The 27,538-nt window shown below is 38.4% G+C and overlaps 1 protein-coding gene across 3 annotated transcripts in view; it reads left to right on the forward strand.

Moving 5' to 3' along the window:
* PDSS2 (decaprenyl diphosphate synthase subunit 2) overlaps nt 1-27,538 on the forward strand; it is a 121,154-nt gene that overhangs the window by 77,339 nt on the left and 16,277 nt on the right. For 2 of the 3 annotated variants that reach the window (XM_061460202.1, XM_061460201.1), the window contains 3 exons: nt 16,874-16,948; nt 25,550-25,723; nt 27,145-27,276. In XM_061460202.1, the coding sequence (XP_061316186.1) occupies nt 16,874-16,948; nt 25,550-25,723; nt 27,145-27,276 (381 nt within the window). The remainder of the gene's footprint in view (nt 1-16,873; nt 16,949-25,549; nt 25,724-27,144; nt 27,277-27,538) is intronic. The other variant, XM_061460203.1, reaches the window with a different exon arrangement.

Below are 27,538 nucleotides of genomic sequence, written 5' to 3' on the forward strand. Positions count from 1 at the left end.
TATAAAGTCATCTAAAATTTTGTTTTCTGAACATGCAAAAGAATTCAGAAAGAATTCAGAAGAAATTTTCATTTTCTACTTTGTGAAATTATGAGGCATTAATTATGATTACGAAGTTGGTATTGACTGTGGTTTAAAATAAAGAACTGAAGGGCAGATGTGTGTGCATGCTGCATTTCTGTAATTATGGCAGAGTTCTACATTTATTCAGATAAAAACTTTAAAATGAACAGTAATTTCTTCAGAAGCCTTTTACAGCTACAAAGCATTAGATTGATAAGATCACATGTACTTACAATCCTTTTATACATTCATGTTAAGGTTTTGATCACCTTATACAAACTATCCTTGGTCTACTTTGTATTTTGGATGGTGGCTTTTCTTGGCCTGCTGATTGTGGTGATAAATTACGTTCAAAGATAATATGGGTAAAAATCTTATTTCAGAACTGCGTCCTGTAGTAGACTGTACATTGCTAATCCATGGATTTTAAAAAAAAATTGAGTCCCAAGATGAATTGGTTGGGATCTTTTAGTAGATGGTGTGTCAGCAGTGGCTTTAGGAACAGTGGGCCTTTGACAAGGAAAGGCATATTTGGTTTTTGCTGCTTAAATAGTAGTAATGCCTGGTAATGTGCTGGTTTATTGGATTGAGGTGTGTTTATGTGGGATGATGGTATTATTTTGAAAGGTTTTCTCATTTTGAGGGTGCAGTGTTTTGATACTAGGATTGTAATAAGGTATTTGTAATAGTCATCACAAACATGTAGATGTGGGAGAGATGGAAAAGCAGTTTGCCTAATAAAATAGGGTACCTCCCAACTATCTTGTGGCTATATGCAGTTTTAAGTAAATATGTGAATAAATCATTAAAAAGTGTAAGATGATATGTTTAACTCTTGGTTCTTTGTTGCCATCAGAAGGTACTATGTCTTTAACATTTGTTATCTAGCTTTGTCTAGCCAAGGCTATTGGTATGAAACTGCTAACAGCAACTTTTGTTGTTTGAAAGTCCTTTGACTCTGGTCTGGTGCCATTCAGATGCAAACACAGCAAATGTAATAATCATTAATTCTGTCATCTGTCAGATAAATGATACAGACATTATAACACAAGTGATGTGTGAATATTGACTGATATTATCAAGTAAAGTGCTTTCTCGGTGTATATCACAGATAAGTTGGAAGAAGCCTTTTGCTTCCTAGAGTATTAGAATCATCAGTTGTCTTATGCAACTATGGAGAGGGTGCATAAAGATACAATTATGACCAGTTTTGATCCTCCTGTACTCGGAAGACAGTGATACATGAAACTTCAGAAGGATGGAATTACGCATTTTAGTGCAATGCCTACTGTAATGTGCTGATGACTAAAGAAAACAATAAAATAGTATGTAAATGTATTGCTTGCAACTCCATAAACTGGTAGGAAGGCATCCTTTTGTATTAAAAAATAAATAAATTAATAACCCACAAACCAACCAAAACATTATCAGAAAACAGTAGAGCCAAACAAAAAAATAACCCCAACCCACCCGCAAAACAAAAGATAAAAGAAAAAAAAGCAAGCCTACCCCTGAAATACAGGCAGTGGTAGCTCTCCGTACTTCTTACTGAAATCTTAAGCGTGACTGTTTTCTCACTATAATTCATTGAGCTATTGTTGGAATGATTAAATTATTCACAGAAGTGCTTCAAAATCTACAGCCTGAAAGCTTGGAATTGAATTTAAGAATCTTGTCTATCAGTGCAGAGCTTTGCCAGAAGACTGTATTATAGAGCATTGTTTTATTAAGCATTATTTGTTTATAAATAAAGTGTACCACAGATGTAGTACTTAACATAAGGAATTGCATCCACTATATAAGTTTATGTGTACTTAAAGGCATAAATGTGTTGTTTATGTGTATGTGAACACAAGGCCTATTTGGTAAACAAGTTAGTCATGTAAATCTTCTTATGTCTTCCTTTTGCAACAATCTGAATGTACCTTGTGCTTCATAAAAGATTTGCTTGATCTTCAACTATGGTTTCTACTTCTGGTTGACCTTAGTCCTATTGAAAAGCTGTTTTGAACTTGAGTGACTTGGCTCCTTGCTGACCAGTAAAGAATATGGAGAGCATCCTCTTTTTGGAATTATGCCCATTGCTTTTTTTGATGTAAATTGACATTTTTGAGAATTGACAAAGTTAGAATCTCCAATTTTAATTTTTAAATGTAATTTAAAAAAGGTAGTACTTGTATCAGGCTTTCTCTTGCCTTGAGTGATGCTAGGAGAAATATATTTTCAGTATTAAAACAGTGAGAAATCACGGGTTGGCTAAAGAAGTTATTCCCAGGATATGGCAATTTTGTGGTCTTTTCTTCAAAACTGAAAACTTACTGTAAAGGACATGAAGAATGCCATCCCATCAAGAATCCTGTAAGAAATACCCTTCTTAAAAGAAATGCCTCCTTGCCAGTGTAAAGACAGCCATTGACTTGTAATAGGTCCAAATTACTGTCCCCTAGAACAGTGCTTTACATTTTGTTTGAGGTGAGTAGAAAGTGCTTCTAAGTGTGAGATATTTTGAGAGCAATGAAAGTTATTTTGAAAGAGCTATTCTTCATTGTTTTCTCTGGTGGAAAATTTTAACCATAAGTCCTACTAAGTATATTTATGTTGCATTTTACATAAAATAAACAAAGACCCTTAATCTGAATTTTCCTTCTGAGATTCAGTAGCAGATTGATGAGAGAAGGCAGGAATAAAGAACAGTGGAGAAAAGGTGAGAATCAGGAGTAATGTGTTTGCTCCCAGTTGCAGTGTTAATTGAGAAAAACAGAAGCTGCTGATAAAAGCATTTTCAAATCAAAGTGTATATATTTTTTTAACTTATTTTAACTTTTCACCTCTGCTCATGTATCCTTTTTCTTACCTGATACAAGCTGCTGTTAGAGATAAATACCTTTAAAATGATCAGTTCACAGAGCAACTAGGTGACACTGAGGCATGAATTTGATAGGAAGTAGAGTCAGATTAGATTGAGACCCACATTATGATGTTGGATAGTGAAGTTCAGTTCTTTTGGAGGCGGGGGGAGGGAAGGGAAAAACAACCTCCACAATTTTTTCTAGAAAGCAGATAGCTTTTCTGAAGTATGTTACCGTGTCTCTCTTGCTGTACTGACGAGGATGATCAGGGGACTGGAGCACCTCCCGTATGAGGACAGGCTGAGGAAGTTGGGGCTGTTCAGCCTGGAGAAGAGAAGGGTGCGTGGAGACCTCATAGCAGCCTTCCAGTATCTGAAGGGGGCCAATAGGGATGCTGGAGAGGGACTCTTCATTAGAGACTGTAGTGACAGGACAAGGGGTAACGGGTTAAAACTTAAACAGGGGAAGTTTAGGTTGGATATAAGAAGGAAATTCTTTCCTGTTAGGGTGGTGAGGCACTGGAATGGGTTGCCCAGGGAGGTTGTGAATGCTCCATCCTTGGCAGTGTTCAAGACTAGGTTGGACGAGGCCTTGGGTGATATGATTTAACGTAAGGTGTCCCTGCCCATGGCAGGGCGGTTGGAACTAGATGATCTTAAGGTCCTTTCCAACCCTAACGATTCTATGATTCTGTGATTTACTGGACTAGATAGGGAGTGGGACAGTATCTATATTGCTGCATATTTTTATTCTGATCTAGTATTTTAGAGTACTGCATGGGTGTGCCTCAAAAACAGACACTGCTGAAAAATGTAGGTAAGTTTAAAGAGCTCAGAATTTATTTATGGAAAAGTACATATAAGGAACACTCTTGTCTGGGTAAAGGGGAAGAAGAAAACTGAGGAAGAATGTAATGGTTTTGAACCTTTAATGTAACATAGAATCATGGCATGATTTGGGTTGGAAGGGACCTTGAAGATCATCTAGTTCCAACCCCCTGCCACAGGCAGGGACACCTTCCACTAGACCAGGTTGCTCAAGGCCCCATCCAGCCTGGCCTTGAACATCGCCAGGAATGGGGCAACAACAGCAATGTCGTAAGGCAATGTAGCCATCATGATGGCATTATTACAAAATAAAGCTCTTCCTTGGGCAATCCTAAATAAGCAGTTCTGTGTCTTAAAATATTGAGGTACATACACAGAATCACAGAATCCTAAGGGTTGGAAGGGACCTCAAAAGATCATCTAGTCCAACCCTCCTGCAAGAGCAGGGTAACCTAGAGTACATCACACAGGAACTTGTCCAGGTGGGCCTTGAATATCTCCAACATAGGAGACTCCACAACCCCTCTGGGCAACCCGTTCCAGTGCTCTGTCACTCTCACAGTAAAGAAATTTTTCCTGATGTTCACATGGAACCTCCTATGCTCCAGTTTACACCAATTGCCCCTTGTCCTATCACTGGACATCACTCCCTCAGCCTCTCCTCATAAGAGAGATGTTCCATTCCCTTAATCATCTTCGTTGCCCTGCGCTGGACTCTTTCAAGCAATTCCCTGTCCTTCTTGAACTGAGGGGCCCAGAACTGGACACAATATTCCAGATGCGGCCTCACCAAGGCAGAGTAGAGGGGGAGGAGAACCTCTCTTGACCTACTAACCACACCTTTTCTAATGCACCCTAGGATGCCATTGGCCTTCTTGGCCACAAGGGCACAGTGTTGGCTCATGGTCATCCTCCTATCCACCAGGACCCCCAGGTCCCTTTCCCCTTCACTACTGTCCAGCAGGTCAGCCCCCAACCTGTACTGGTACATGGGATTGTTCTTCCCCAGATGCAAGACTCTACACTTGCCCTTGTTGAATTTCATCAAGTTCCTCCCCACCCAACTCTCCAGCCTGTCCGGGTCTCCTTGAATGGCAGCACGGCCCTCTGGTGTGTCAGCCACTCCTCCCACTTTAGTATCATCAGCAAACTTGCTGAGGGTACACTCAGTTCCCTCATCCAGGTCGTTGATGAAAATATTAAACAGCACTGGTCCCAGCACCGACCCCTGAGGGACTCCACTAGTCACAGACCTCCAGCTAGATTCTGTCCCATTGACCACAACTCTCTGCCTTCTTCCTTCCAACCAGTTCTTGATCCACCTCACTACCTGATCATCAAGCCCACACTTCCTTAGCTTATCTATGAGGATGCTGTGGGAGACAGTATCAAATGCCTTACTGAAATCAAGAAAAACCACATCTACCGCTCTACCATCACCCGTCCACCTAGCTACTTACTCATGGAAGGCTATAAGTTTGGTCAAACATGACTTCCCCTTGGTAAAGCCATGTTGGCTGCTCTTAATGACCCCCTTATCCTTTATATGCCTAGAGATGGTGTCAAGAATAAGTTGTTCCATCACCTTTCCAGGGATGGAGGTAAGGCTGACTGGTCTATAATTACCCGGGTCCTCCTTCTTTCCCTTCTTATAGACCAGCGTGACATTTGCCATCCTCCAATCCTCAGGCACCTCACCTGTTTCCCACGACTTACCAAAGATGATGGAGAGTGGCTCAGCAATGACCTCCACCAGCTCCCTCAGCATGCGTGGGTGTATTCCATCTGGACCCATCGATTTATAGATGTCCAGATTACTTAACTGATCCCTAACCCAATCCTCATCTACCAAAGCAACCTCCTCCTTTATCCTGACTCCTTCTGCGGTTATAGGAATCTGGGTCCCCCCGGGAGAGTCTGCAGGAGTAAAGACAGAGGCAAAGAAGGCATTCAACACCTCTGCCTTCTTTATATCCTCTGTCTCCAGGGCACCCACCTCGTTCAGCAGTGGGCCTATACTGCTTCTTGTGTTAGTTTTATTTGCTATGTATTTGAAGAAGCCCTTTCTATTGTCCTTGACCTGACTTGCCAGATTAAGTTCCAAGGAGGCCTTAGCTGTCCTAATTGCTTCCCTACATCCTCTAACAGCTGTCCTATATTCCTCCCAAGTGGCCAGCCCCTCCTTCCATAATCCATAGATTCTCTTTTTCCGTACGAGTTTGCCCAGCAGTTCCTTGTTTAACCATGCTGGTCACCTGACTCCCCTACTTGACTTCCTACTCATTGGCACACTCTGATCCTGAGCTTTGAAGAAATGGTTCTTGAATGCTGACCAACTATCTTGAGCCCCTTTACCACCTAGTAGCCTTTGACATGATACATGTCAAATGTTGATTCTCAACATTTGCTTACAACTTAGCATATATTTTATTGGAGAATGTAAGAACAGTTCTGAGAAATGAATTGTGATTCATACATAATTATGAATCAATTCTTAAAACTGTTACTTGTTTTAATAATTATTTTTAGGGTGCAACAAAATTTACAAATTTGTATCTCTTTCTGAGAGATAAATTTGGTTTCAGTTTATCTAAAAGTAAAACATAAAAGGAGATCGTAATTCAAACAAACCTTATGTCCATTTAATGGATGTATTGTTTTTCCTGCCCCGTGTTCTCGAACACTGGATTTTTTAATAAGATTTCTGTACTGAAGTTTTGTTGACAGTCATGTGAAGTTCATTTGGTAATAAAAAGGCACTCTTTATAATAGTCGATGGAGGTATGTACACATTGGAGGGAATCCTGTATGTTAGAGATAAAAGTGAAAATCTATTGGAATCAATACTTAGTAATCAAATTTTTCCCACATGACCTTAAAACTCTTGTCTAGTATTTCTGTTGTCATTAGAGGTAATGGTTCTTGTGATGGTGATCATAAAATTGTAGAATGATGCTAGTCAGTCTCCTGATTACTGCGCTGTGCTCTTCCCATTGCCCCACTTTTTATTTAAGTTAATTTATTGTTCCAAAATAACACCTGAGCACATGAAGCATTTGGTTTTCTGCATCTTTTACACATTTTTGTCTATTATACTTCTGCTATCTCTTAACCGATAATATAATTAAATACTTGTAAAAATTTTATTATCCTAATGTCTGTCGTTATGTGTTTGAAAAGTAATCTTCTTAAGAAGTTAAATTAGAGGATTAAGTGACACAGTTTATTAACTTATTAATTTAATTGAAATTCTAAAAATTGGCCTTAATCTGCAATTGCGGTAGGTTAGCAACAGTCTTCTGTTTGATCTGTAAGAGTTCTGTTGCACTGCAGTGAATGTTGGTTTGAGATTACAACCACTTAATGTTGTTTTGATTCCTATTCTTTGCATTCCTTAAATAGTTCTTTTACCTTAATGGACTTTTGCACCTGTACAATTTTTTAAAGCTAATGCTTATGTTAAGCTTCCCCAAAGCCAGACTCCTCTGCGGTTAGTATAGGTGTCCTGGGTTCAGTAGTATCAGTCATTTTTTCTCCTTCTTAGTAGCTGGTGCAGTGCTGTGGTTTTGACTTTCGGCCTGGGAACAGTGCTAATAACACCAATGTTTTTAATTACTGCTCAGATGTTTAGTCTGGCTAAGGACTTCGTGAGTCTCATGCTCTGCCAGGGAGGAGGGGAAGCTGGGAGGAAGTAGAGACAGGACACCTGACCCAAACTAGCCAAAGAGGTATTCTGTACCACAGCACGTCATGCCCAGGATGTAAACTTAGAGTTACCCAGAAGGGCTAGTTCGCTGCTTGGTCGAGCTGGGTATCAGTTGGCGGGTTGTATTGTATTCTCTCCCCTTGTTATTTCCTTTATCATTATTGGTGGCAGCAGCAGTGGTTTGTGTTATGCCTTAGTTACTGGACTGCTCTTATCTCAGCCGGTGGGAGTTACATTCTTTCGATTCTCCTCCCCATCCCTCTGTGATCAGAGGGAGGAAAGTGGAGGGAGTGAGCAAGGACTGTGGCTGATTTACGACTGAGCTTAAACCACAACAATAGGTCTGTATTGAAAGAGTTTATTTTTCTGTGATTCTTGCCCATGGTACTGCTGGAAAAATTTATGTTTAGATTTCAGTCTGTTTTCTGTCCTCCCACTTCTGCATGAAAAAATAGTTAGGGGGGAAAAAGAAAAGCGGGTTGGAGGGATCTCAAAAACAGCGATTTCTGCAACTTCCCTTAAGGCCATGTATGACTTACAACCAGTGCCTTGTAGCAGAATGATTGCTGCAGAACGTGGAAGGACTGCGATTGGGACTGATACCAAAATATATAATCGTAGGTAGCATGGAGTTATCAAATCTACCATTGAAGCTCTTTCACAAAAATATGCTTCAAAAATATTTTAAAAGCATCGAGGCATGGAGCTATTGAGAACAGAATTGTGAGTGTTTGAGATTCTGTCTTAATGCTACATGGACTGAGCAAGTAAACAGTCTCAGGAGAAAGTTATCCACTTGGTTGTGATGAATTTTCAATAAACTACTAAAGATTTTCATACTGGTTTGCATAAAGTCCAAAAAATGGTGGGGCAATGCGAAGAGCACAGTGCAGTAATCAGGAGATTCACTAGCATCGCTCTACAATTTCTTACCTCTGAATTACCCCACTATTTCGTCAACTTGCATTTGAATTTGCCTTCCTCATAGTAGCAATTGGACACATCTTTCTGCTTTTCTGGTCTGCACAGCAGACCAAAGTCAGTGTTCATTTCTTGATTTCCCAAACTGAATACCTGTTATTATTCCAGGTAAATACTGACCTCCTCAGAGGTAAACCACACAGCTGCTTCTAACAGTTGGTTAAATAGTTCTTTTACTGACAGAACTACTGTTTGTCTCATTCTAATTAACAGAATGGTCTGCAAAATACTAATGTTATCTATACATGAAAGCATAGAGGGCTTTTCGGAGATGACAAGCATCAGTGAAGAAGAAAGTGAAAACTAATTTGAAGAAACTGAAGAAAAAGCTGATTTTCTTGAGAGGCAAGCCAGAGGTCATTCAGGATATCAAGATAATCATTATATCTGGCAAATGTGTTCTGGGTAGTTGGGGTGGAAGTGTCTGTCCATCTCTTTTCCTCCCTTAGTGTGCGACACTGACCTGACAGTTGTATAGTGGTGAAGAGAAATGGCTTAGGAGTTGGAAGTGCTTGCAAGCTTTGAGATAAATATATGCTTATCGTGTGTGTGTGTGTGTATAAATCAATTTAATTAAATGTTAAGGCCAAATTATGGAAGAAAGGTTCTTACTATATTTTTTAAAAGGCAAACCTCCTCACTTTACAAAGAAGAAATTGCTTTTCAAAGATTTGAGGCAAACATTAAGAAGTGGCTATATTTGATATTTCCTTAACTGTTAACAAACTGTATCCAAGATGCTGATCACTGCCAGAATATGTAGGAAATAGATATTCAAAAGAAAGTAACATTTATTCTAAGAAATTGAAGTAATGACAAATTGTGGGCATGTGATATTTTATTCTGCATGAGAATACACAGTGTGAGAAAGGACTCTCAAGAGCCAGCAGTTCTGCTGCTTCATTCACCACTTAGAATAGGTATTGGCACTGTCTGGGTTTCTTAAAGCAGAGGTGTTCATTACAGCTCTTTTTTTCACAGCAATGAATAACCATCACGTGAGAATTCATTGCTAAAAAGCTTTAGTTCATATACAAATTATAAAAAGAAAATGAATTTTCACAAAGTTGAGGAAGGTGATGTCCTCCATGAGCAATATTTACCATGCCAACTTCATTCTTTTTATAGGTGAAGCAGTGGAAGATCACAAGTTCTGTTTTCTTGGCTTTATTTAAAGTCTGTTTCTTAAACATAGTAAGATTTTGAGAGTGCATAGTAGGATTAAAAAGTAATCAAATCTGTTCTGATTAAACACTGTCTTAACAATAGTGTTTCAGACTTTTTTTTTTTTGAATGAGGACTTAGTACAAATTAACAACAAATTTGGTTCAGGAGGTGGACTTTCATGACAAGGCAGTTAATGCACAGTTTTGCAGAAGGACTGGAGGTCACTGGGGTTAGTATGCAGTCAGCTGTCCACTTGGAGTACAACTTTAACTGAGAATACACTTTTCAAAAGTGGAAATATGTTTTTGTAATGATTCAGTTGCAATTCAAAGCTGTTAGCAATAGTGATAAGAATCTTAAGATTTTTCTGGATGGTCTTTCTTAGTATTCCCAAGAACATAACTGCTTGTAAAAGGACAATCTATTCCTAGTACAATTAGTAAACGTAACCCTTCCCTAAGAGAGTATTTGGCACAAGCTTTGTAGCCTTGGTTTTATTATTTCAAAGACAAGAAAAATAGTTGTTGCTGCTGCTACAGATGTGAGTAGGCAAGATCAGTTGTGGTACTCTTCCACCACATCTGAGGTTGGAAGGGACTTCTTGAAGTCATCCAGTCCAAACCTCCTGCTCAAGCAGGGTCAGCTAGAGCAGGTTGTCCAGGACCACATCCAGATGGCTTTTAAATGTGTCCACAGATGGAGACTTCACAGCTCCTTTGGACAACCTGTTCCATTGTTTGATATCCTTACAGTAAAGTGTTTTCAAGTGTCCAGATGGAATTTCATGTTTTAATTTGAGCCCATTGCCTCATCCTCTCAGTGAGCAACACCGAGAAGAGTTTGGCTTCCTCCCCTTCATTCCTACCCAGCAGGTGTTTATACACATTGTACTAGTAGGAGAGGTTAAAATATATGTGTCTTGTAAATAGAATAATAGATTACATATCTTCTCTTTTTGCACTGCTGTGAAGCTTTTCTTTACAATGAACCTTCTCAGGGTAAAATTTTTAGTAAAAATGCCTTTACATCTAGAGTGGCTTCAGTGCGATAATACAGATAGTGCATAAAATTATGGCAGTAATGTAGACTAGTTAATAGTATTTTTAAACAAAATGCTGAGATATTAGACATCTTGCTGGCCATCAGGATGACTGAATCTTTGTATGAACTGGAACTGGTTGTTAATATTAGTGGTTTAAAATTCAGCAGCATTTCTCTTGGAGTCTACAGTCTGATTGCTGCTACTCCTGGTAGAGTGGGTTGTCAATTTGCTAGTTTAAGAAACATCTGCAGCTTTGTTTTGTTGATTCTCTGTGTTGAGTGATAAATGGTATTACTTCTGATTAATGTTTATTCAGATACAGTCTATGCAAAATAGTTAATAGCAATTGCAGGTATAATTTCTGTCAACTTGGAGCTGATCAGATCTTTTATTTTTTTTCATTCAATTTAATCTACAATTCATTTGTGAACATATACCCAGCTTAATGGTTGTCTGCACCAGTATGACTGGATGTAATACCTGACAGCCATGCTTTTCTGCATCATTTATCGATGGAGGAGGGTTTTATAGTTACAGAACCCTGTAGTCACTATACTTGCTTTGTTTGCTGTTCTTTACAGAAGAAAGATATGTAATGAAATTACCCTATCCAGAAGGGTCAAGCTGAAGATACTAGGTATTTCCCTAACCTACATCACTCATCAACAGTTGGTTGAGTACTTCAGTGAAAGGATTTGGTACATTGGATCTGCAAAGGTATTAATACACTGTGTGAGGTACATGTGGACATAGAGAAGAGAAAATTATATTTCTTCTGTTGGTTATGTTATTGATAGGAAAATGACTGAATTATGCACTAAAAGTCTTTATACTAATGAAAACCACTTCTGTGGATAGTATTGCATCAGCATTAAAAGGTAACTTAACACTGTTGAAAATCCTTAGGGTAGACTCACCTTAAGGTAGGTATTTGACAATACTGAACAATATTCAAATTGACTGCTGCCGATTCTTTTGAAGGTTAGAGTTTTTTTTTATTTCTAGGAATTACCTTTTAACCAAGTAGTGGGTCTGGTGATGTGTTTACATTACACATTGTATTTTGCTAGTAATTTATCACTGACAGAGTGACGAAAACCATGAATATGTTTTCCAGTGGCATTTAAAACTTGATAGAAAGCAATTTGCTGTGAGGAGTCCCTTCTGTGTGTTACAGCTAAGAGAGGGATGGCTTCAGAAAATGGTAAAGCTCAAGATGATTTCAAATAGCAAATCCAGTAGTATTCAATCAACATTACATTAAAAAAACTCTGTGGGCTGGCACACTTAGTTACCTGTATGACTGATGACGTTTGAGGAGATTACCGGGGAAAAAAAAACTGAATTACAGTGCTCTTGGAACTCCTTAGAGTTTTTGCTCCCTTTATTTAGGTATTATTGAACAGTCAAAATCCAGTTTCAGCTGTTTACTGAATTTCATCTTTAGCTTCCTAGTGTTGCAATGTTTTAGCATCAGATGCAGGAGAATTTTTAATTTTAAGAACTTTTCATTAAATTTTTAGAAGTAGAAGTATTTCCAAAAATTAACACCTGTTTGGGGAGGGAAGTCAAATGCAACTGGAACAAGCTTTTATCTGTATATGTAATGTTTCCTGACTAATTTTCTTCTTTATTTGTATGGAGAAGTCTTGCTACGTTTTCAAGTCTATGCTTCAGCGGCAAGTGGGGTCTGTCATAACAGATGTGTGAGGAAAGGATATTGTTTCAACAGTAGGAAAGGAAAGAATTACTTGTGGTCCTTGAAAGGAATTTGGCAAAGCTAAGGTAGCTTGTCAGATGGAAATTGGGCAGGATGAGGAACAAAGATACATCCCTTGCTGTGTTCTTCCTAGTGCTGTTTCCTGTCTTCACACAAGAGCTTCATCCTTTCCCTGATGTTCCCCTTGAAAATATCCAGTAGAGACTGAAGAGACACTGTATTGCTACTCTGAAATAGTGGTCTTTGTAATCAATTCCATTTCAACTGCTGAATTTAAAATAAAATAAAACCACCACACATTGAATGGAGCTCATATTCATTCATTTTTTTAAACTAGAATGAGAAACAGGAAAAAATTCATATGCAGTTTTATGTTGCAGTGAACTTTAGACAAAATATTTCAGAGACAAGTAAAGGGAACAAAGTGCTTGAGTTGCTAAACTGATGGCAGCAATGTCTTCTTTTCATCCAGGGTGTTTAAGAAATCTCATGAAGGATAACTGGCGCCCAGAATCCACTCTTTTCACTGTGCTTGAAGGAGTCTGAATCTTATTTTCTAACTCTGAAGAAAGTGTTCTACCAAAATGTCTTATCTGTGATTTTCCTGCAGTCATTCTAGATTTAAAAGTTCACTTTTAATTTAAATACACCTCTGTTTTCCATAGACAGAGCTAGATTTCCCAGGGCAGTCAACTACAGCCAAGAAATGCACTGCTGTACCTGTGACAATGAATGCATGGCCCTATTCTGTATTGACAGGTATACATAATGCTTTGAGAATTCTGAACCCTGAATTACCCTGTAGATGGCTCAATCCTTAGTAAATACATGAAACATTTAGTCTGATTTCAGGAAAAGGAGTGAGGAAATTCAGTGTGTGGTTGGTTGAACATCCTGAGTAATTTTCTGAGCTGCCAAGAAAACTAACAACCATTTTGTTTTATTTCTTCAGTCAAGAATTAGAAAAATCTGAGCTTGAGAAACTAGACTCAAAGTAAATTTAAAGCTGTGCATTTTCTACAAACAAGTTACTATCCAGAAAAGGGCAGACTAAGTTTCATGAAACTTCAAACCTACAGAGCTCTTCTGGCATTGAAGCATAGCACAATCTTCTGGACTGTTTCATATTTGCCTTAATTGGAGAGGTCATAGCATGGGTTCTGTCTTGCTGTGGAATCAGCAATCGTGTGCTTGTATCCAGAATTCACATCATGTTATGCACTTAGTTTGCCTAGATAGTAGGAGAGATTTTTGCTTTAACAGTCCGTCTTTTTTTTCCCATGTTCATCCTAAATTGAAGGCCTTGGTGTTGACCTTTTAAAAGCAGAAGAGATCATGTCTCTACAAAAGGTGTTGAAGTAACACCTCCTTAGGAAAAAGAAAAAAGAAAGGAATAAATTAAAAACCAAACGCTGGCAGAACTGTTGCAGAACATGTGTTTAAAGGGCGTGAAATTATTTGCATGAGCACTTGTCACCTGCAAGTAATGGGTCATCCCCTGGGCTGCTTCTAGCCCTGCCGATGCTCCGGGGGAGCAGAAAATAGGCTTTAGAAGATGCTGATGCAGAGTGGAAAATGAAAAATAGAGTGGAAGTTTGTTTTTTCTCAATATGATGTTACTCCTGCTCATCTCAAGCACCCAAGAGGGACCAGACTCCTCAAAAATGTGTAGAGGAGTGGAAAAATAGCAGGAAGAGAGATTATGAATAAGCTGCCTTTGGTTTCTTTTCAGATGCTCCTGTTTTTAAGTACTAATTCTGGCAATACTTTCTTTCCTTCTCCGATCTTTGGACTTGTTTAAAATGGAGCTCAACCTTCAAATGGGGAAAAAAAGAAAAGCAGGTGGAAGCACTTGATTTTTCATCTACCTTTCTTGCTCTCCAAACTCTCTTCTCAGAAATATCAGCAACTGGAACAGGGCACTGGTCAAGCAGAAAGGCACCAATGAGAATGGAGACCACTGGGATACTGTTTTCTGCTCTTCCACTGGCATGCTGCTTGATTTTGGGAAGAATCAGTTCCCTGACACTGTTTTCCCCTTATATAAAACAGGAGGATATAAATTTTACAGTGTTTGTTGATTGCTTTCAAATTTTCTGATGCAAAGTGCTGCTTAAGAACTACTCAGTGTATCATTGACTGCAGGAACACTACTGAATCTGTAATAATTTGTCTTCCCCTGTGTCAGTTTGGGATGCAGAGGAAAATTACCTGGTTTCCTCATTTCTCATTGCTTTTCCCAGCGCTCAGGACCCCAGGCCACTGATGTTAAGCAGCAGATGCTTTTCATAGATCGGATTAAGGGTTGATGAATTAACAGAGCCTCATGGAAGAATCCCACTGTGCTCTTAAAACTGGAATTACATTCCTGGTAGCGATCTTCATGGCCTTGCATTTACCTTTAGAAAAAGATTATTAAAAAAAAAAAAAAAGATTTGGAAAGAAGGGGGGGTAATATTAAATTCTTGCTAACATACAGTGTTCAATATGTCACTAAAGTCTTCATTGGTATTTAATATATGGATTCTGCGAAATAGCGGATGTGTAATTCTCCTAAGATGTTTCATAAACTATAAGAGGAAGAGGTACAATTGTTCACAAATGTTTCACCAAGATTGTTTTAAATCAGTTAAAATTGCCTTTGAGAGCAGAGTTGCACTAAAAAGAGGGAGGAGAGATGGAAAAAAGAAACCCCAAAACAGGGTCCTGCTTGGTTTAGGGTTTCAGGCAAAAGAGGAAAAGGTCTAGTTATCCAGAGCCAGCTGCATTGTTAAAAGTTCATACTATCACTTTGACATTTAGAGTAGGACTCAGTGTCTTTGTAAATTCCTCTTCGTATTACCAGTGTAGGTCTCTGAGCTCAGACCATTTCACAAACCATAACATTTTTTAGTGAGTGATTGATCTGTATTATGTGTCCTAGCCATCAGAAGAATCTTGGGATGTTGCTTGTATAAACTGTAATACAATCTGATCTTGGGCATTTAGTTACAGACTTTCATAGACCTATTGGCGATACTCAGTCCTCCTGGATTTGGGAATAAAGCTTATCTGATACCTTAAAAAAAAAAGGGGGGGGGGGAGAGAGGTTTTTTTTTTAGAAAAAGGGAGGGGGGGAGAAGTCAAAAAATAAGCCCCTCATTTTCTCTGTTCCCCACTTAAATAACTCAACACATCTGGTAACACTGTAGGATCATTGTCCTTTCAGTTCCTCTGCAGCTCATACTGCTACAATATTTCTTTGGTATCTAGTTTCCAAAAGGGCAATGCAATTTGATTTTTTTTTTTTTTAAGGCTGTTTTTGTAGGTCTTGCAAATTAACCCATATGCATTGCAAGAAAAAACATGACTTTTCATCAGCACCATTTCTAAAGTTAGCACTTGCTCTGTGTATATGAATATGTATATGAACCAGTGCTTAAAAAAAAGAAAACACACAACCTTTCTGCTGGTACTCAAAGCTAGCATACAAATGTGTTTTTATTATCAAAGAAAGTATGCCTAAATGTTAAGGTACCTTTCCGTTAGGGGTTTTATCATTTGACTTCTTGTCTTCAGTTACAGGAATGATAATGAAACTAAACCTTTTAATTCAATCAGAACTATGTTGAGTTTTAGGAAGCAAAAAGAGGAATCAGATATAGACTCATATGCATAGGAAATTAAGCATTCAAGAAATTAAAACTTTGAGAGCAACTCAAGGGCTAGCCTTAAGGTGTGCTTATTTGAAATGCCTGCATTTAATTTTACAATAAATCTGGGTATTTTGTTCCAATTAAGACAGTTCATGTGTATGACTTGAAATTGTACAGTAGTTCCAGGGAGACTGTGGACTGCTTGTTTTACATTCTGGATCAAGTTCAGATTTTTAGGCTTCGCTTGAATAAAATAAAAAGTCTGAACCCTAAAGATAATACAGATTGATAAATCTGATTTAAACATTCCCGTGTTGCAGACTTTCAGTGTATGTGGTACAGCTGAGCCTCAGGCCATGCACTAAATACATCCACAGTGCATTCCCAGGGCACCCGAATACCAAATGATCACATTTGAAAGGTTACCTTTCTATGGATTCTGACTTTTCTGTATTAGCTGCAAAGATTAGAATTTTAACAGCTCCCAATGAGAGGTATTGTGAAATATTTACTTGGCAGGAAAAAAACCAAAACAAAACAAAGCCCAGATGAGATATCGTCTCATATTCATGAACTGGGATTTATTAGTTCTGTGAACGTCCTTGTGAGAATATGCTCCATAGTTCACACTTCAGGAAAAAAAGTCTTGGTTTTCATTTATATTAACTGAAAACTTTGATAGAAATATTATTGTAGTAGAGGTTTAAGCAGAGAGAGAATCATGCTTGTGCAGAATATATCTAATAAATCCTGCAGTCTTTCACAACTGGCTTTCTGCAAGGAAAGTTACTACCGTTTATCTCTCTGAAAATTTGGCAGTAGCTTTGTTAGGAAAATTGGTTATAATTAAAGATGTAAGGCTTTTTCTCCTTTTCTTTTACAGGTTGTGGAGCTCATTTCAAGTGCTATTGGTGACTTAGTTCAAGGTATATATTATGAAAACTCAAAGTCATCTGAGGTAAGAATTTCAGTAGTTTTACATACCTAAGAAGTTTAGTGATATTCAAGTGTGACTACAATGAATATGATGACTCTCTCATCTGTTTAAGAAGGAGAGAGAGGGAGGAAGAGAGTCCTAGTGAGTTTCAGGTGTAACATTCTTATGGTATCTGTGAACTCTGGTGAACCTTTCTAGAAATGTTCAAGGACGGACTGTTTTATTCCTGTGAGTGCTTAATAAAATAATTTCATGTGTCATTACCAGAAGCTCTAGATTTCCAAACAATTCCAGAGGTTTCTAGTTAGGATTCTGTTAGAGGCATTTATTACACTGTGACAATACACTGTATTTAATGCAGTGAAAATATCACTGATATTTTCATGTTAAGTATATCATTTCCAAGCCCAAAGATGCTTACAAAATGCTTCATCCCAAACTTGTATCAGGTCCTTTCTTCTTCTGAGCATTCACGTTTTGATAGTACAAGCATGAATTTTGTCCTAGAATTCTAAGAGTGTAGCACTGTACCCTCTTCCACCAGAAGTCACCAGAATCAAGAGTGAGTAAGACTGTAGCACTGTACTCTCTTCCACCAGAATCACATTCATGGATTGCAGGAGTTGGCACGGGCAAAAACAGCAGCTGCCAGAGTTTCACACCAAATAATCTTGTATTTCTTCAAGGACAATTATGGATATACTATTACTATTTACTATTACTGTTACTATTTGGCAATGAAAATTGGTCAAATTAGACGTAGGCATTTTTGTCTTTACTGGAATATTTAAGGAAACTTGCAGAGACACTTCTTGAAGTAGGCTTACTTGGGCAGGGCGTTGGAGTAAAAAAGCTTTCTTTCATTTGCTATGACTGTATCTTAACATGTGCAAAAAATCCATAATCTGAAGTTGCCATGACCTTTACAGGTTTTATAATAGCAAGTTTTTGCTCACTGATAAGCAGTATGTATATGTGAATACCTATAGGTAGATAGATACACTCACAGTGACATTGTCTCACATGCCTAGTTTGCCTTGGAGACCTGAATCTTCACATTCAGTAGGTGAAATGGCTTGAAGGTTGCAGAAATATGAGTTCATTTATATTTGTTGTGTATTTAAATCGCAGCTCTAGTTTACTATTGCCACGTTGTAGTATGTAGCAAGATTAATACCATAGTGGAAGCCCTGATCACATGGGTTACCGCTACAGTAGATACCTGCACTGATGCCTCTGCACCAGCCAAACCACAGTGGCTGTCAGCTAACAGGGGCTGGGCCTTGGAGGGTGCACCCAGCTACTCCAATGGTCAGTAGCTCTCTCTCTCCTGCTTTGCAGCAGCAAAGACATGTTACTAAAACTAACCTCCTCTGAGCTTATTGCTCTCATTTTGGTTGAAATCAGGTAGGTAGGAAATGATCACATTAATGAGCTGAGGTCTTCCCTTGGAGGAAAAGAGAGCCTCTAGCAGGGAAGCAGTAATGGCTTTCTCAGGAGATGCTTGGGTTGCGTACAGAGCATCCTCTGGCACCTCTCAGGAGGGAACCTGGGTGGAAGTGTGGCAGCAGTGTGATGTTGGGAACTTGATGGTCCTTCTGCACCTGCTGTGTTTAACCCACGGGTAAACAGACTTCAGCCTTCAGGGCTGCTTCCAAGTGCTTTTGCTCGGGGTTGTATGTTAAAATAGATTACTTCTTGGAGGTGTTTGCAAAGAATATTTTAAGCTTTGTTTTCCATATTCAGGCATGTTTAAATACAAGTAGATCCCAGAGATATCATATTTTAAAAAAACAACTACTCTTTTGTGTGTAGAAGTAAAGCTCTGCAAGTTCATCTCCACAATGAAACTGCATTTTATCTTAACCTTGGTTGCTGTTTAAATGAGAAATGTGGATTCTTTTGGGTTTCTGCCTCTGCAGAAGGTCCTAATCTTCTTTTTCTTAGTCTTTCATTTTTTGTTGAGTTACTGAAGCACTCTGCTTGTGTAGATTGCAAGGGAAGTGCAAGATAAACTAAGCACAGTTGCATGTTGTTTACCTGCCCTGGCCCAATTATAGATAAAACTTACTATGCTTCAGTGACTTTGTCTGTCTAAGGCGAATTGAAAGTACAGCATACCCTTTCTAAGGGGCACCCAGTTACCTCAAAACACAATTAGTACGGTGTCATAATAGATACTGAAATTTACATTACAGTGTTTGGGGTTTCATCTTTTTAATCAATAGTGCCTGGCTTCTGATGAGACCAAGAACAAGTGTGGCATTTACTTGAAATCTACTTGAATTTATTTATTTTTTTTTTACCTTGTCCTCTGGGAAATTTGGTTTCATGTTGTATATGAGACACATCCCTGCTGCTCTCCTCGTGCTATTCTGCTGAGGCAGTGTCCTGTTCTCTTCCTGAACATCTCTTCAGCAAAGATGGACAAATGGACTAAGTCATTTGTTGGTCTGCCTTATTTGTTTCCTTTGTGCATCTTACCTCTATCCTTAATTGCAATTTGACTGAAGCAAAAATGTGAACTACATTTCCTAGAGGTAAGACAAATGCTATCTACTCCACAACTAAATCTCAAATGTCAAACATCATTTCTTTTGAAGAGTAGGGCATAGTGATGAAATGGCATTTTCACTGCTGGGAATGTCTTAAATTTGGAAAAGCAGAAGGATACCTTCTCACTTGCTTTGTTTTTTTGTTTTCCCTTTTTGAGGCAGTAAAACTGTACCTCGTGTGTTAAATGACTTTAATGCAATTGTTATAAAGCTCCTTAGGACCATAAAATAGACTCATTTAGCACCAAGTTGTTTTGAGCTTTGCTAAATGTACCTAGATGGTAGACAAAAATACAAAAACGACTGCAAAGCTAACCTTTTTTCTCTGAGTTCATGTTTACCTCAGAAAAACTTTTCAGTTTGCTTCATTTGGGTGACCCAGTAGGAAAATGGGAAAAATCATTTGACCTAACAATACTGACCTTACTTACTCCTGAAGACATATAATGGATATAATTATTTTACAGCTCTCATTAGCACTTTTTTCCCTTCTGTAAAACCACATGCAATCCTACAGCCGTCCCATTTTAGTACGTGCTGTTTGGTCATTCTTCATCTTGTCTGCATAGTGAGTCATTAGATCTGTGTGAAATGGGGAAAATAAAGATACTATTTAACTTCTCATCTTTATTTGAAGTGACAATCTCAAGTACAAAGTGTAGGCTTCAGTTGCAAAGACAGCCTGAAGGTTAGGGCTGCCATTCATGTTCAAAGTATCAAATAGCTGCTGTGGTTTAAGACATTGCATTAGCAATATTAAGCTAATGTTTTGGACTGTAAGCTGGAGCAGAAAGGGGTGATGTGATAAACCTTTGCAGCTTTTTGTGCTAAATCCCTTCTCAACCCAAAATTCTGTGAGTCAGAGGCATTCTTCCCAGTTCTCATCATTCTTTCCTAAATCTAGGTCTAATTTGGGATTAAAAATTTGTGCTTTAGTGAGTGCAAAGATGAAAATTGTCTAATCTGGCCTTCAGTCATGATCGTGGTATCTATTTTTAACAGAAAAAAACATTGCACTGAGTCTCTGTTCCCCACTTTTAGGAGACTGAAGGCTTCCAAAATGTTTGTTAACTCACAGAATACTGTCACGCTTTTAGAAACCTTCTGTCTTAATATACCAGATCATTTAATGAATATTAATGAAGAATGCTTTAGTATCCCTGTCAGTTCACTGAACAAGAGGAAAGCCCAAGGTCAAACAGCAGAATCAAGAGCAGGACTTGAGTGTTGTCTCTTGCACTTTACCTGCAAGACCAGTCTTGCATCTTAAAGTATTAGGGACTTTCATGGGAAACTGCTTTGTTGTTTGGGTTTTTTTCCTTGCCTCTAGGGTATCTAGCTGATGCTAAATTTACATTACCAAAACTCAGTGTCAGAATGTGACTGTTATGTAAGACAAAACAATTTTCAACATGTTCCGCTGATGGCTACATGAGCTGTCAGGCATTTTTGACATTTTTGATGCAATCATGTGAAAACTGTGCGTAACTGACATGTAAAGCAAGTTTAAAAAATAAATACATTAGTGGCAAGTACTCATTTTACCAAATAGTGAATTAACAGGTCTTTGGTTTAGGCCAGTTAGGTTTTCTTCATGAAAATAAGTTTTATTTCTGGCAAAGCACTGACTACATGCAGTGAATTTTATCAAATCTTTGATGTTTGGTCACCAGCTCTGCTTTGAGGTGTAGTGTTTTGGAATACTGCACATGTCCATCAACTGGATTGCTCTGAGTCTGTGTTATAATTAGGGGATTTGCTTATAAATTTTACTATAGGAGGTAAATCAAATGTATTTTGAGTCACGTAAACCACCTTTTAGCAGTGCAGCACAGTCAGAGCTTTCACTTTTTTTCTTTTAACAAATGTTTCTGTTGCAGGACAAAAGGGAAGGATAAAATATGGAATCTGAGTAAAGAGCATCTGTGAAAAGAATGGGTAAATGTGTCAGAGGGGAAAAAAACCACCATAGCTAGAAAGAAGGCCAGTGCTGTTTGTTTACTGCTTTTGTTCTTTTAAATACTAAGCTTTTCCAGGGAGATTTTAAAGTAACAGATGTGGAGAGATATTTCCATTTATTAGAAGTGTACAAACTTTTTTAAAACTGTGTGTTGCTTTTTGTGCATTGTCATGATAAAAGTATTAGGCAGTCAGTGGCATGCTTTATCGACCCATTTGCAAACACCCTTGTTCCTCCAAAAGCAGTGAAGACATCTATTAAGAGACCAATAAAACATGCCCTGTCATAGTCAGCAAGCAGGAGTACATCTGTTGAAAGCCTATGTCAGCCATGTGCAAGACACTTTGCAGGGTCTTGCTACTGGTAGAGATTCATAGTTGCAATGGATTTTACGTATGTAAAATAGCAGTTCTTGAACTACATAATTTGAAACTTTAAAATGGTATTAAAAAATATTTGTCTTTTTCTGTGGATTATTTGCCCATTTAGAACTGAACTAAAGTTTGGTGTAAGCGGTTGAGACATTTTGATCATTCTGTGCAACAGCAGATGACTAAGAAAGAGCTGCCATGGTATGGAAAAAAAAACAAACCCCAAAATAAAGGCTCTCTTACAAACGATATAGCTGAAGTTTTACAATGAAAAGGCTCTGACTCCTTCCTGGTTTTGTAAATGGTTCTGTGCACTTTTAAGACATGATTTTTGTTCGTATTTTCCTGAATATGTTTTCAGCTTGAACTGTGTATAAGCATCTTCTTTGGTGTGACGAATCAAACTGATTTATTGTAAGTGCCACTTTTGTACTGAGGCTCCTTGTTACCACCACTAAAAGCTGCCCTTCCTGATGGTTATGATTGCATATTTTGTCCTGCAAAGTTCATTTTCTAAAAGTTTTTTGTTTCCCATTACCTGAGATGATTGTTTCAAACCCAGTCTAAATTATCGACGTAGCTTAATATAAAAATCTCAGCTAGCTGATTTCTTTCTAACAAAATGGTAACTGACCTTGCCATAAGTAAAATGGGAGCACCCTCAGCTGTTGTTAATTTCCTATAGGAAATGATGATCAGCAGAGCTGGATTTGGGTATTTTCCCTGTACTCCTGTGCCAACATTATCCAAACTGTATCTGGAGTTGGCTGGTTTCTCCCAGGGATGGTGAGGGGTTTGGCATTCTTAGTTCAGTTTCTGCTACCCATGTGACATCAGGGTTGATTATCATCTGGACCCATTTCTTAGTGACAGAACTTGTTCATGAGGTCTGAGCACTGGCAATTACAGCTAGAATTAATTCATGTTTAAACAGGCTTTGTATGAAAGGCTGGTAGGAGTCTTCTGGGCCAGCTAATGTCCACTTTTATATTTTATTCTTTGAGTCATCCACTGCTGACAAAAGAAAGCTTACAAAAAAGTGAAAATTTCACTAAAAGTAATAAGTGTTGTCATGATGTCAGATTTTGCAGACTTTGCAATCCAGAACTAGTTGCATTTTTCCCTTGATGTTTTAAGGTAGTGTTTAGCTCCTGTCATACATACCCTTTTAAGAATGCAGTGTGGTTGGTGGACATTATATATGACATGAGACTTAAGCTTGGGGAAAAAAAAAGGCATTTGGATTGTTGGAAAACTTTGCTAAAGCAAGGTTGTGTCTGCCTCTGCCTTCTTAAGCAGCAAAAGCTTTAGGGGTATGTGATCGTAAAGCATTCTGTGATTAAAATCAACTATATTTTGGCATGCAAGCTCTTATGCTAAAGCACAGCCATATGGGCATAATACCTTTTTACAGCTGGCTTTGTTCTGTAACCAAGAGATTCACGATAGCTATGTTTTTAAGATTTCAATAACATATCCTTAACTATGCCTCAGATTTTTGTCATTTTTTTTTGTTAGATACCCATTTTATATGCTTGACGCTCCTACATAATGTTCATGTAGTGGACAATAACTTCTTGTACCATCATTTTCAGTCCTGTGATGAAATTCAAACTTGTTTAAGAAGAATATGCTTTTGTAACAAATCATAGAATTAATTTCCATGTACATACCAAGTTGCAATGACTGTTTAAACTTCTCCGGTTCCTGCAGTGGGCATTTGTTAATGTCCACATTTCTGTTGCTACTCAAAGGCTCTAGCAGGCAAGCATTTTCAACTTGCAGGTCTTCTGAAAGATTTATTTAACTTCATAAATCATTTCAGGGTACCATTCTAGAATATTTTTGTCTTGGTTGGATTTAAAACAAATAATTATAAAAATCGCTGCCAATTTTCAGTATCATCCAGCAAATTTTAGTAAATACTGTTCTTTCACTGAGCAAATTGGTTGTTAAGTAAAAGATTGTGTTGCGTCTTCCAAGAGCTCCTGATTTTAAATTTAAAATAAATTGATCTATATCGGGGGGGGGGGAAGACTTGATATATGGGAAACTACTTGAACTAAATGCTCATTTTGACATTTTGCCAGTCCTGGGAATTTGCACATGCTCTGGGCTGAGTTAAGATATTAAAACAAATATACTACAGTGAGATGGAAGATTGGGGAAGTTTAGGCTTGACTTTGTAAGTTATCATATGCATAATAACAAACATGTGGTTTCTCTGTTCCTCGCTTTCCTTGTATAAGTTAATAGGATGTCTGAAAGCAAAGGCATTTTGATACAGCCCTGTGTTACTTGGCATTGGAGAACTCTCCTACTTTTTCCATTAGTCTCAAATTATCCTCTCCCTTGTAACACAGCACTTCTGGGTGATATCCATAAGGGAGGAAAATTAGAGCTGAACGGATGGATTCTATTTCATTTGTTACCGATTTCATGACAGATAATACCTTGCTAGAAAACTATAGGGTCACAGAATTACTTCTTGCTCGTTTCTGAGTAATTCAATTGACATCACTTTGAGGAAAAAGGCTTGTTATATAAGAGTCTTTTTTATATTACTCTTTTAAAGAATACCTTTTGGCTTAGTGTATGCTACAGATTTGGCTGAACTGAGAAACTGCAAACATTTAATGTTTGTATGCTTGAGATTTTTTTTTCTTTAGCTTTTCATTACTGATTTTATTTTTTTTTCGAAGCAAAACAACTGTGTCTTTTCTAGTTTTGTTTTTTTTCCCTTGTTAGAAAGTACCTAAAGGTGTGACAGTAACATGCGTATGTGAGAAAGATTACAAGTCACGTCTAGCTTTGAAGATCCCTTCGTAGAATAGTGCCATTATTAACACCATGTGAGCCAAAGGAGCTGCAGTTGAATTTGGGTTTGGGGGGAAGGGACTGGGTTTGTGTTTACTAAAACACTTTTTGGAATGTAATCCAAATCAGTATTTTGGATACAGAGGATTTTGAGAAGTGTTGAGCATCTCTGACCTTACAGTCAAGGTGGTGAAGTTCACCAGAGGCATCACCGAGATCTCCGTCAGTCCCCTGGGGACGTTAATACCTGACATTTCTGAATTACAGCTGCTTGGCTTTTTTCTTTCCTAAATGCTTTCAGTCATTCCTCATCCTTAATACAGCAATAGAAGTGGTACGCATCCTTCATCACAGCCCTTCGTTTTTTCCAATGCAGTTCTACAAGGATTTTTAATACCTTTTGGAATTATCTTTTTTTTTTTTTTTCTTGACTAAAAAGGAGATATTGTAGGGACTTCTAAATTTTATTAGGGTTTGTTGGCTCTTGGTAACTGGCAAGGAGCTGAAGCCCAGATGTGCTCTAGGTTGGGGCTGGGTTTGGGGGAGAGGAGTTGTCTTTTTTTCCTTTTTATGTTTTTCTTCCCAGTCCCTCATGAGGAATATAGTCATTGATAATGTTCAGTGTAATGATAGTCATTAAGGAAAAGATCTGTGTTGGATCTGTTGACAGCTCCGTGTATTTTGCATTGTTCTTTTTGAGCAGAAAATGGAAATGTTGTTTGTTGAAGCTGCCAGTATATTTATTCTGATACTTTTCTCTACTCATCCCCAAAAGATACCCTTCTTTCTTTGGCACCATGGCACCCCGAGTTTTGTTACTCACGGTAATTCATGCTATCCAGTGCCACGCTGTTAACTTGTGCGAGCTGCCACAGCTGCAGTTCTGGTGTTTTCATGTTAGCCTTTGTTTCATTTTCAGGAGAACTGTCTTACAGATGATATCTGCATATCCACATGGAAGGAGCAGGCTTTCCTGTCACATAGTGCCTTGCTGGCAAAGAGCTGCCAGGCTGCAATGGAGCTAGCAAAGCACAGCGCTGAGATTCAGGACATGGCATTTCAGTATGGAAAACACATGTCTATGAGTCATAAGGTACTCCTTTTCCTTTTGTTCTGGGATCTTAAATATAGAAAGGCTTCTAAGATGTGTTAATCTTGAGCTCTGTTGTATACTGCCACTATGCTGTAGACTTCCGACAGCAGGTCAGTGACATTGAGAGATTTGACTGCTGACAGCTGAAGATGTTTGCAGAAGTTGCTGGTATGAGCAGTGCTTATGAACTGGCAAAATCACACTCCTGGCAATGTAGTTTATTTCATTTAAGCTCTGTTAACATCCCTCACTGCATCTTTCTGTAGTCACTTATAACTTTACCTTCTCTGTTCCTACATTCTTCCTAAAGCCAGTGTCTCAGTGGCAGGAGTTGCAGGAGGAAACATATTTGTTCTCAGCTGCCGCCATGCAGAGATTCATACTAAGAGGTTCAACTGCCTGCAGCAGCGCACGAGCTGAGGCTTGCATTGCAGTGGCTGAAGGGCTTGCATACATTCCCTGATGAATAATATTCTATGGAAGTAACTTCCAGAGGGGGTAGCTGGAGGATGAACAGGGAGGTCACCAGATACGGACAGGAGCAGCCTACACCTCAACAGCAGTACAATTTCCCAGAGGAGGCCTCTGACTTCCATTACAAGTCTTTCCGTCCACAGCTACGGTTAGTCCAAAGGAAAACACACACAGTGTGAAGTTTGGATCCTTGACACTCTTTATTTTGCCCTAAACATCTGTTCCTACTGTATTGCACTACTTGCAAGTATAGATGTAGCTTGAGACAGGCAGACAGATTCAGCTGAGTTCAGACGCTTTCTAGTTCCTCCAGGAGAAGGAAGTGGTTTTATAAAGCACAGCTTTATTGCCACAGAAATGCCACTATGTGGTATTACTATATACAACTCTACCAGTAAATTGTTTATTGTGCAGACTATAATCTTAATATATTGTATATGCTTTAATATTAATACATTCACTATTGACATATAGTTTTGTATAAAGGATTTTATAGTTTCCAGAGAAAACTCCTAGCTGTGTAATTTTTCCTTTGTCAGAAGGAAGGTCACATTTCATCAGCTTCCTCAGTTACTGAAAAGTAGAATGTATAACCCTTCACAGATTAAAACCTGATATTCTTTCCACCAAAGACTGAATCATTCTTTTCTTTGTAATTTTCCTGCTTCCTGCCACTCCTGGGCTGCGTCCCATCACTTGCCCAGTTCTGCAAGCTGTCCAAGTTTCTTCGCAGATTCTCTACATGCTTCTCTTTACAACTTCCCACCACTGCAATGCTTGCAACATCTTCTTATCCTTCCCCTAAACTTGAAAAAGCGCAACCAAAGTACAAGTGTCAAAGCAGAAAGTGGCGAGTAGGTATAGAATCAGGATATGGACGTTCATTTGGTGGTGGGTATGTAATAGACTGTTCCTGGGAATTGAAGGAAGATGTTCTTCTCTTTCAGCTACATTCAGACCTCCAGCCATTTGTTAAAGAAAGTTCTACTGACACCATGGCCTTCAGTTTGAATTCTGCTCCTGCAGTCCTCCATCAGGAATTCCTTGGGAGGGAGGCATGGATTAAACAGATCAGAGAGGTAAATTAAAGCATTGTTTAGAATTTCCTAGTTTTGGAGTTTGTATCTCTCTTCCTATGTGTACTTTCAATCTGCAAAGAAACTTAGAAATTAATATCAAACAAGACAACATAGAGGTTACCTCTGCTTTCCAATACTTAACACGTTTCTCTTTCATGCTTTTAAGAGAGGGAAATCTAGGGACATGAAAGTCAAGCTTTGTCAAACTTCTGTGTGTCTGTGTAACACGTGAATTCATTTGCATGGAGCATATATGTCTGTT

This window comes from Pezoporus flaviventris, unplaced genomic scaffold (genome assembly GCF_033815535.1).
Source record: "Pezoporus flaviventris isolate CSIRO_AGI_PZ_B2104156 unplaced genomic scaffold, CSIRO_AGI_Pfla_v1 ptg000031l, whole genome shotgun sequence".
Classification (NCBI taxonomy): Eukaryota; Metazoa; Chordata; class Aves; order Psittaciformes; family Psittacidae; genus Pezoporus; species Pezoporus flaviventris.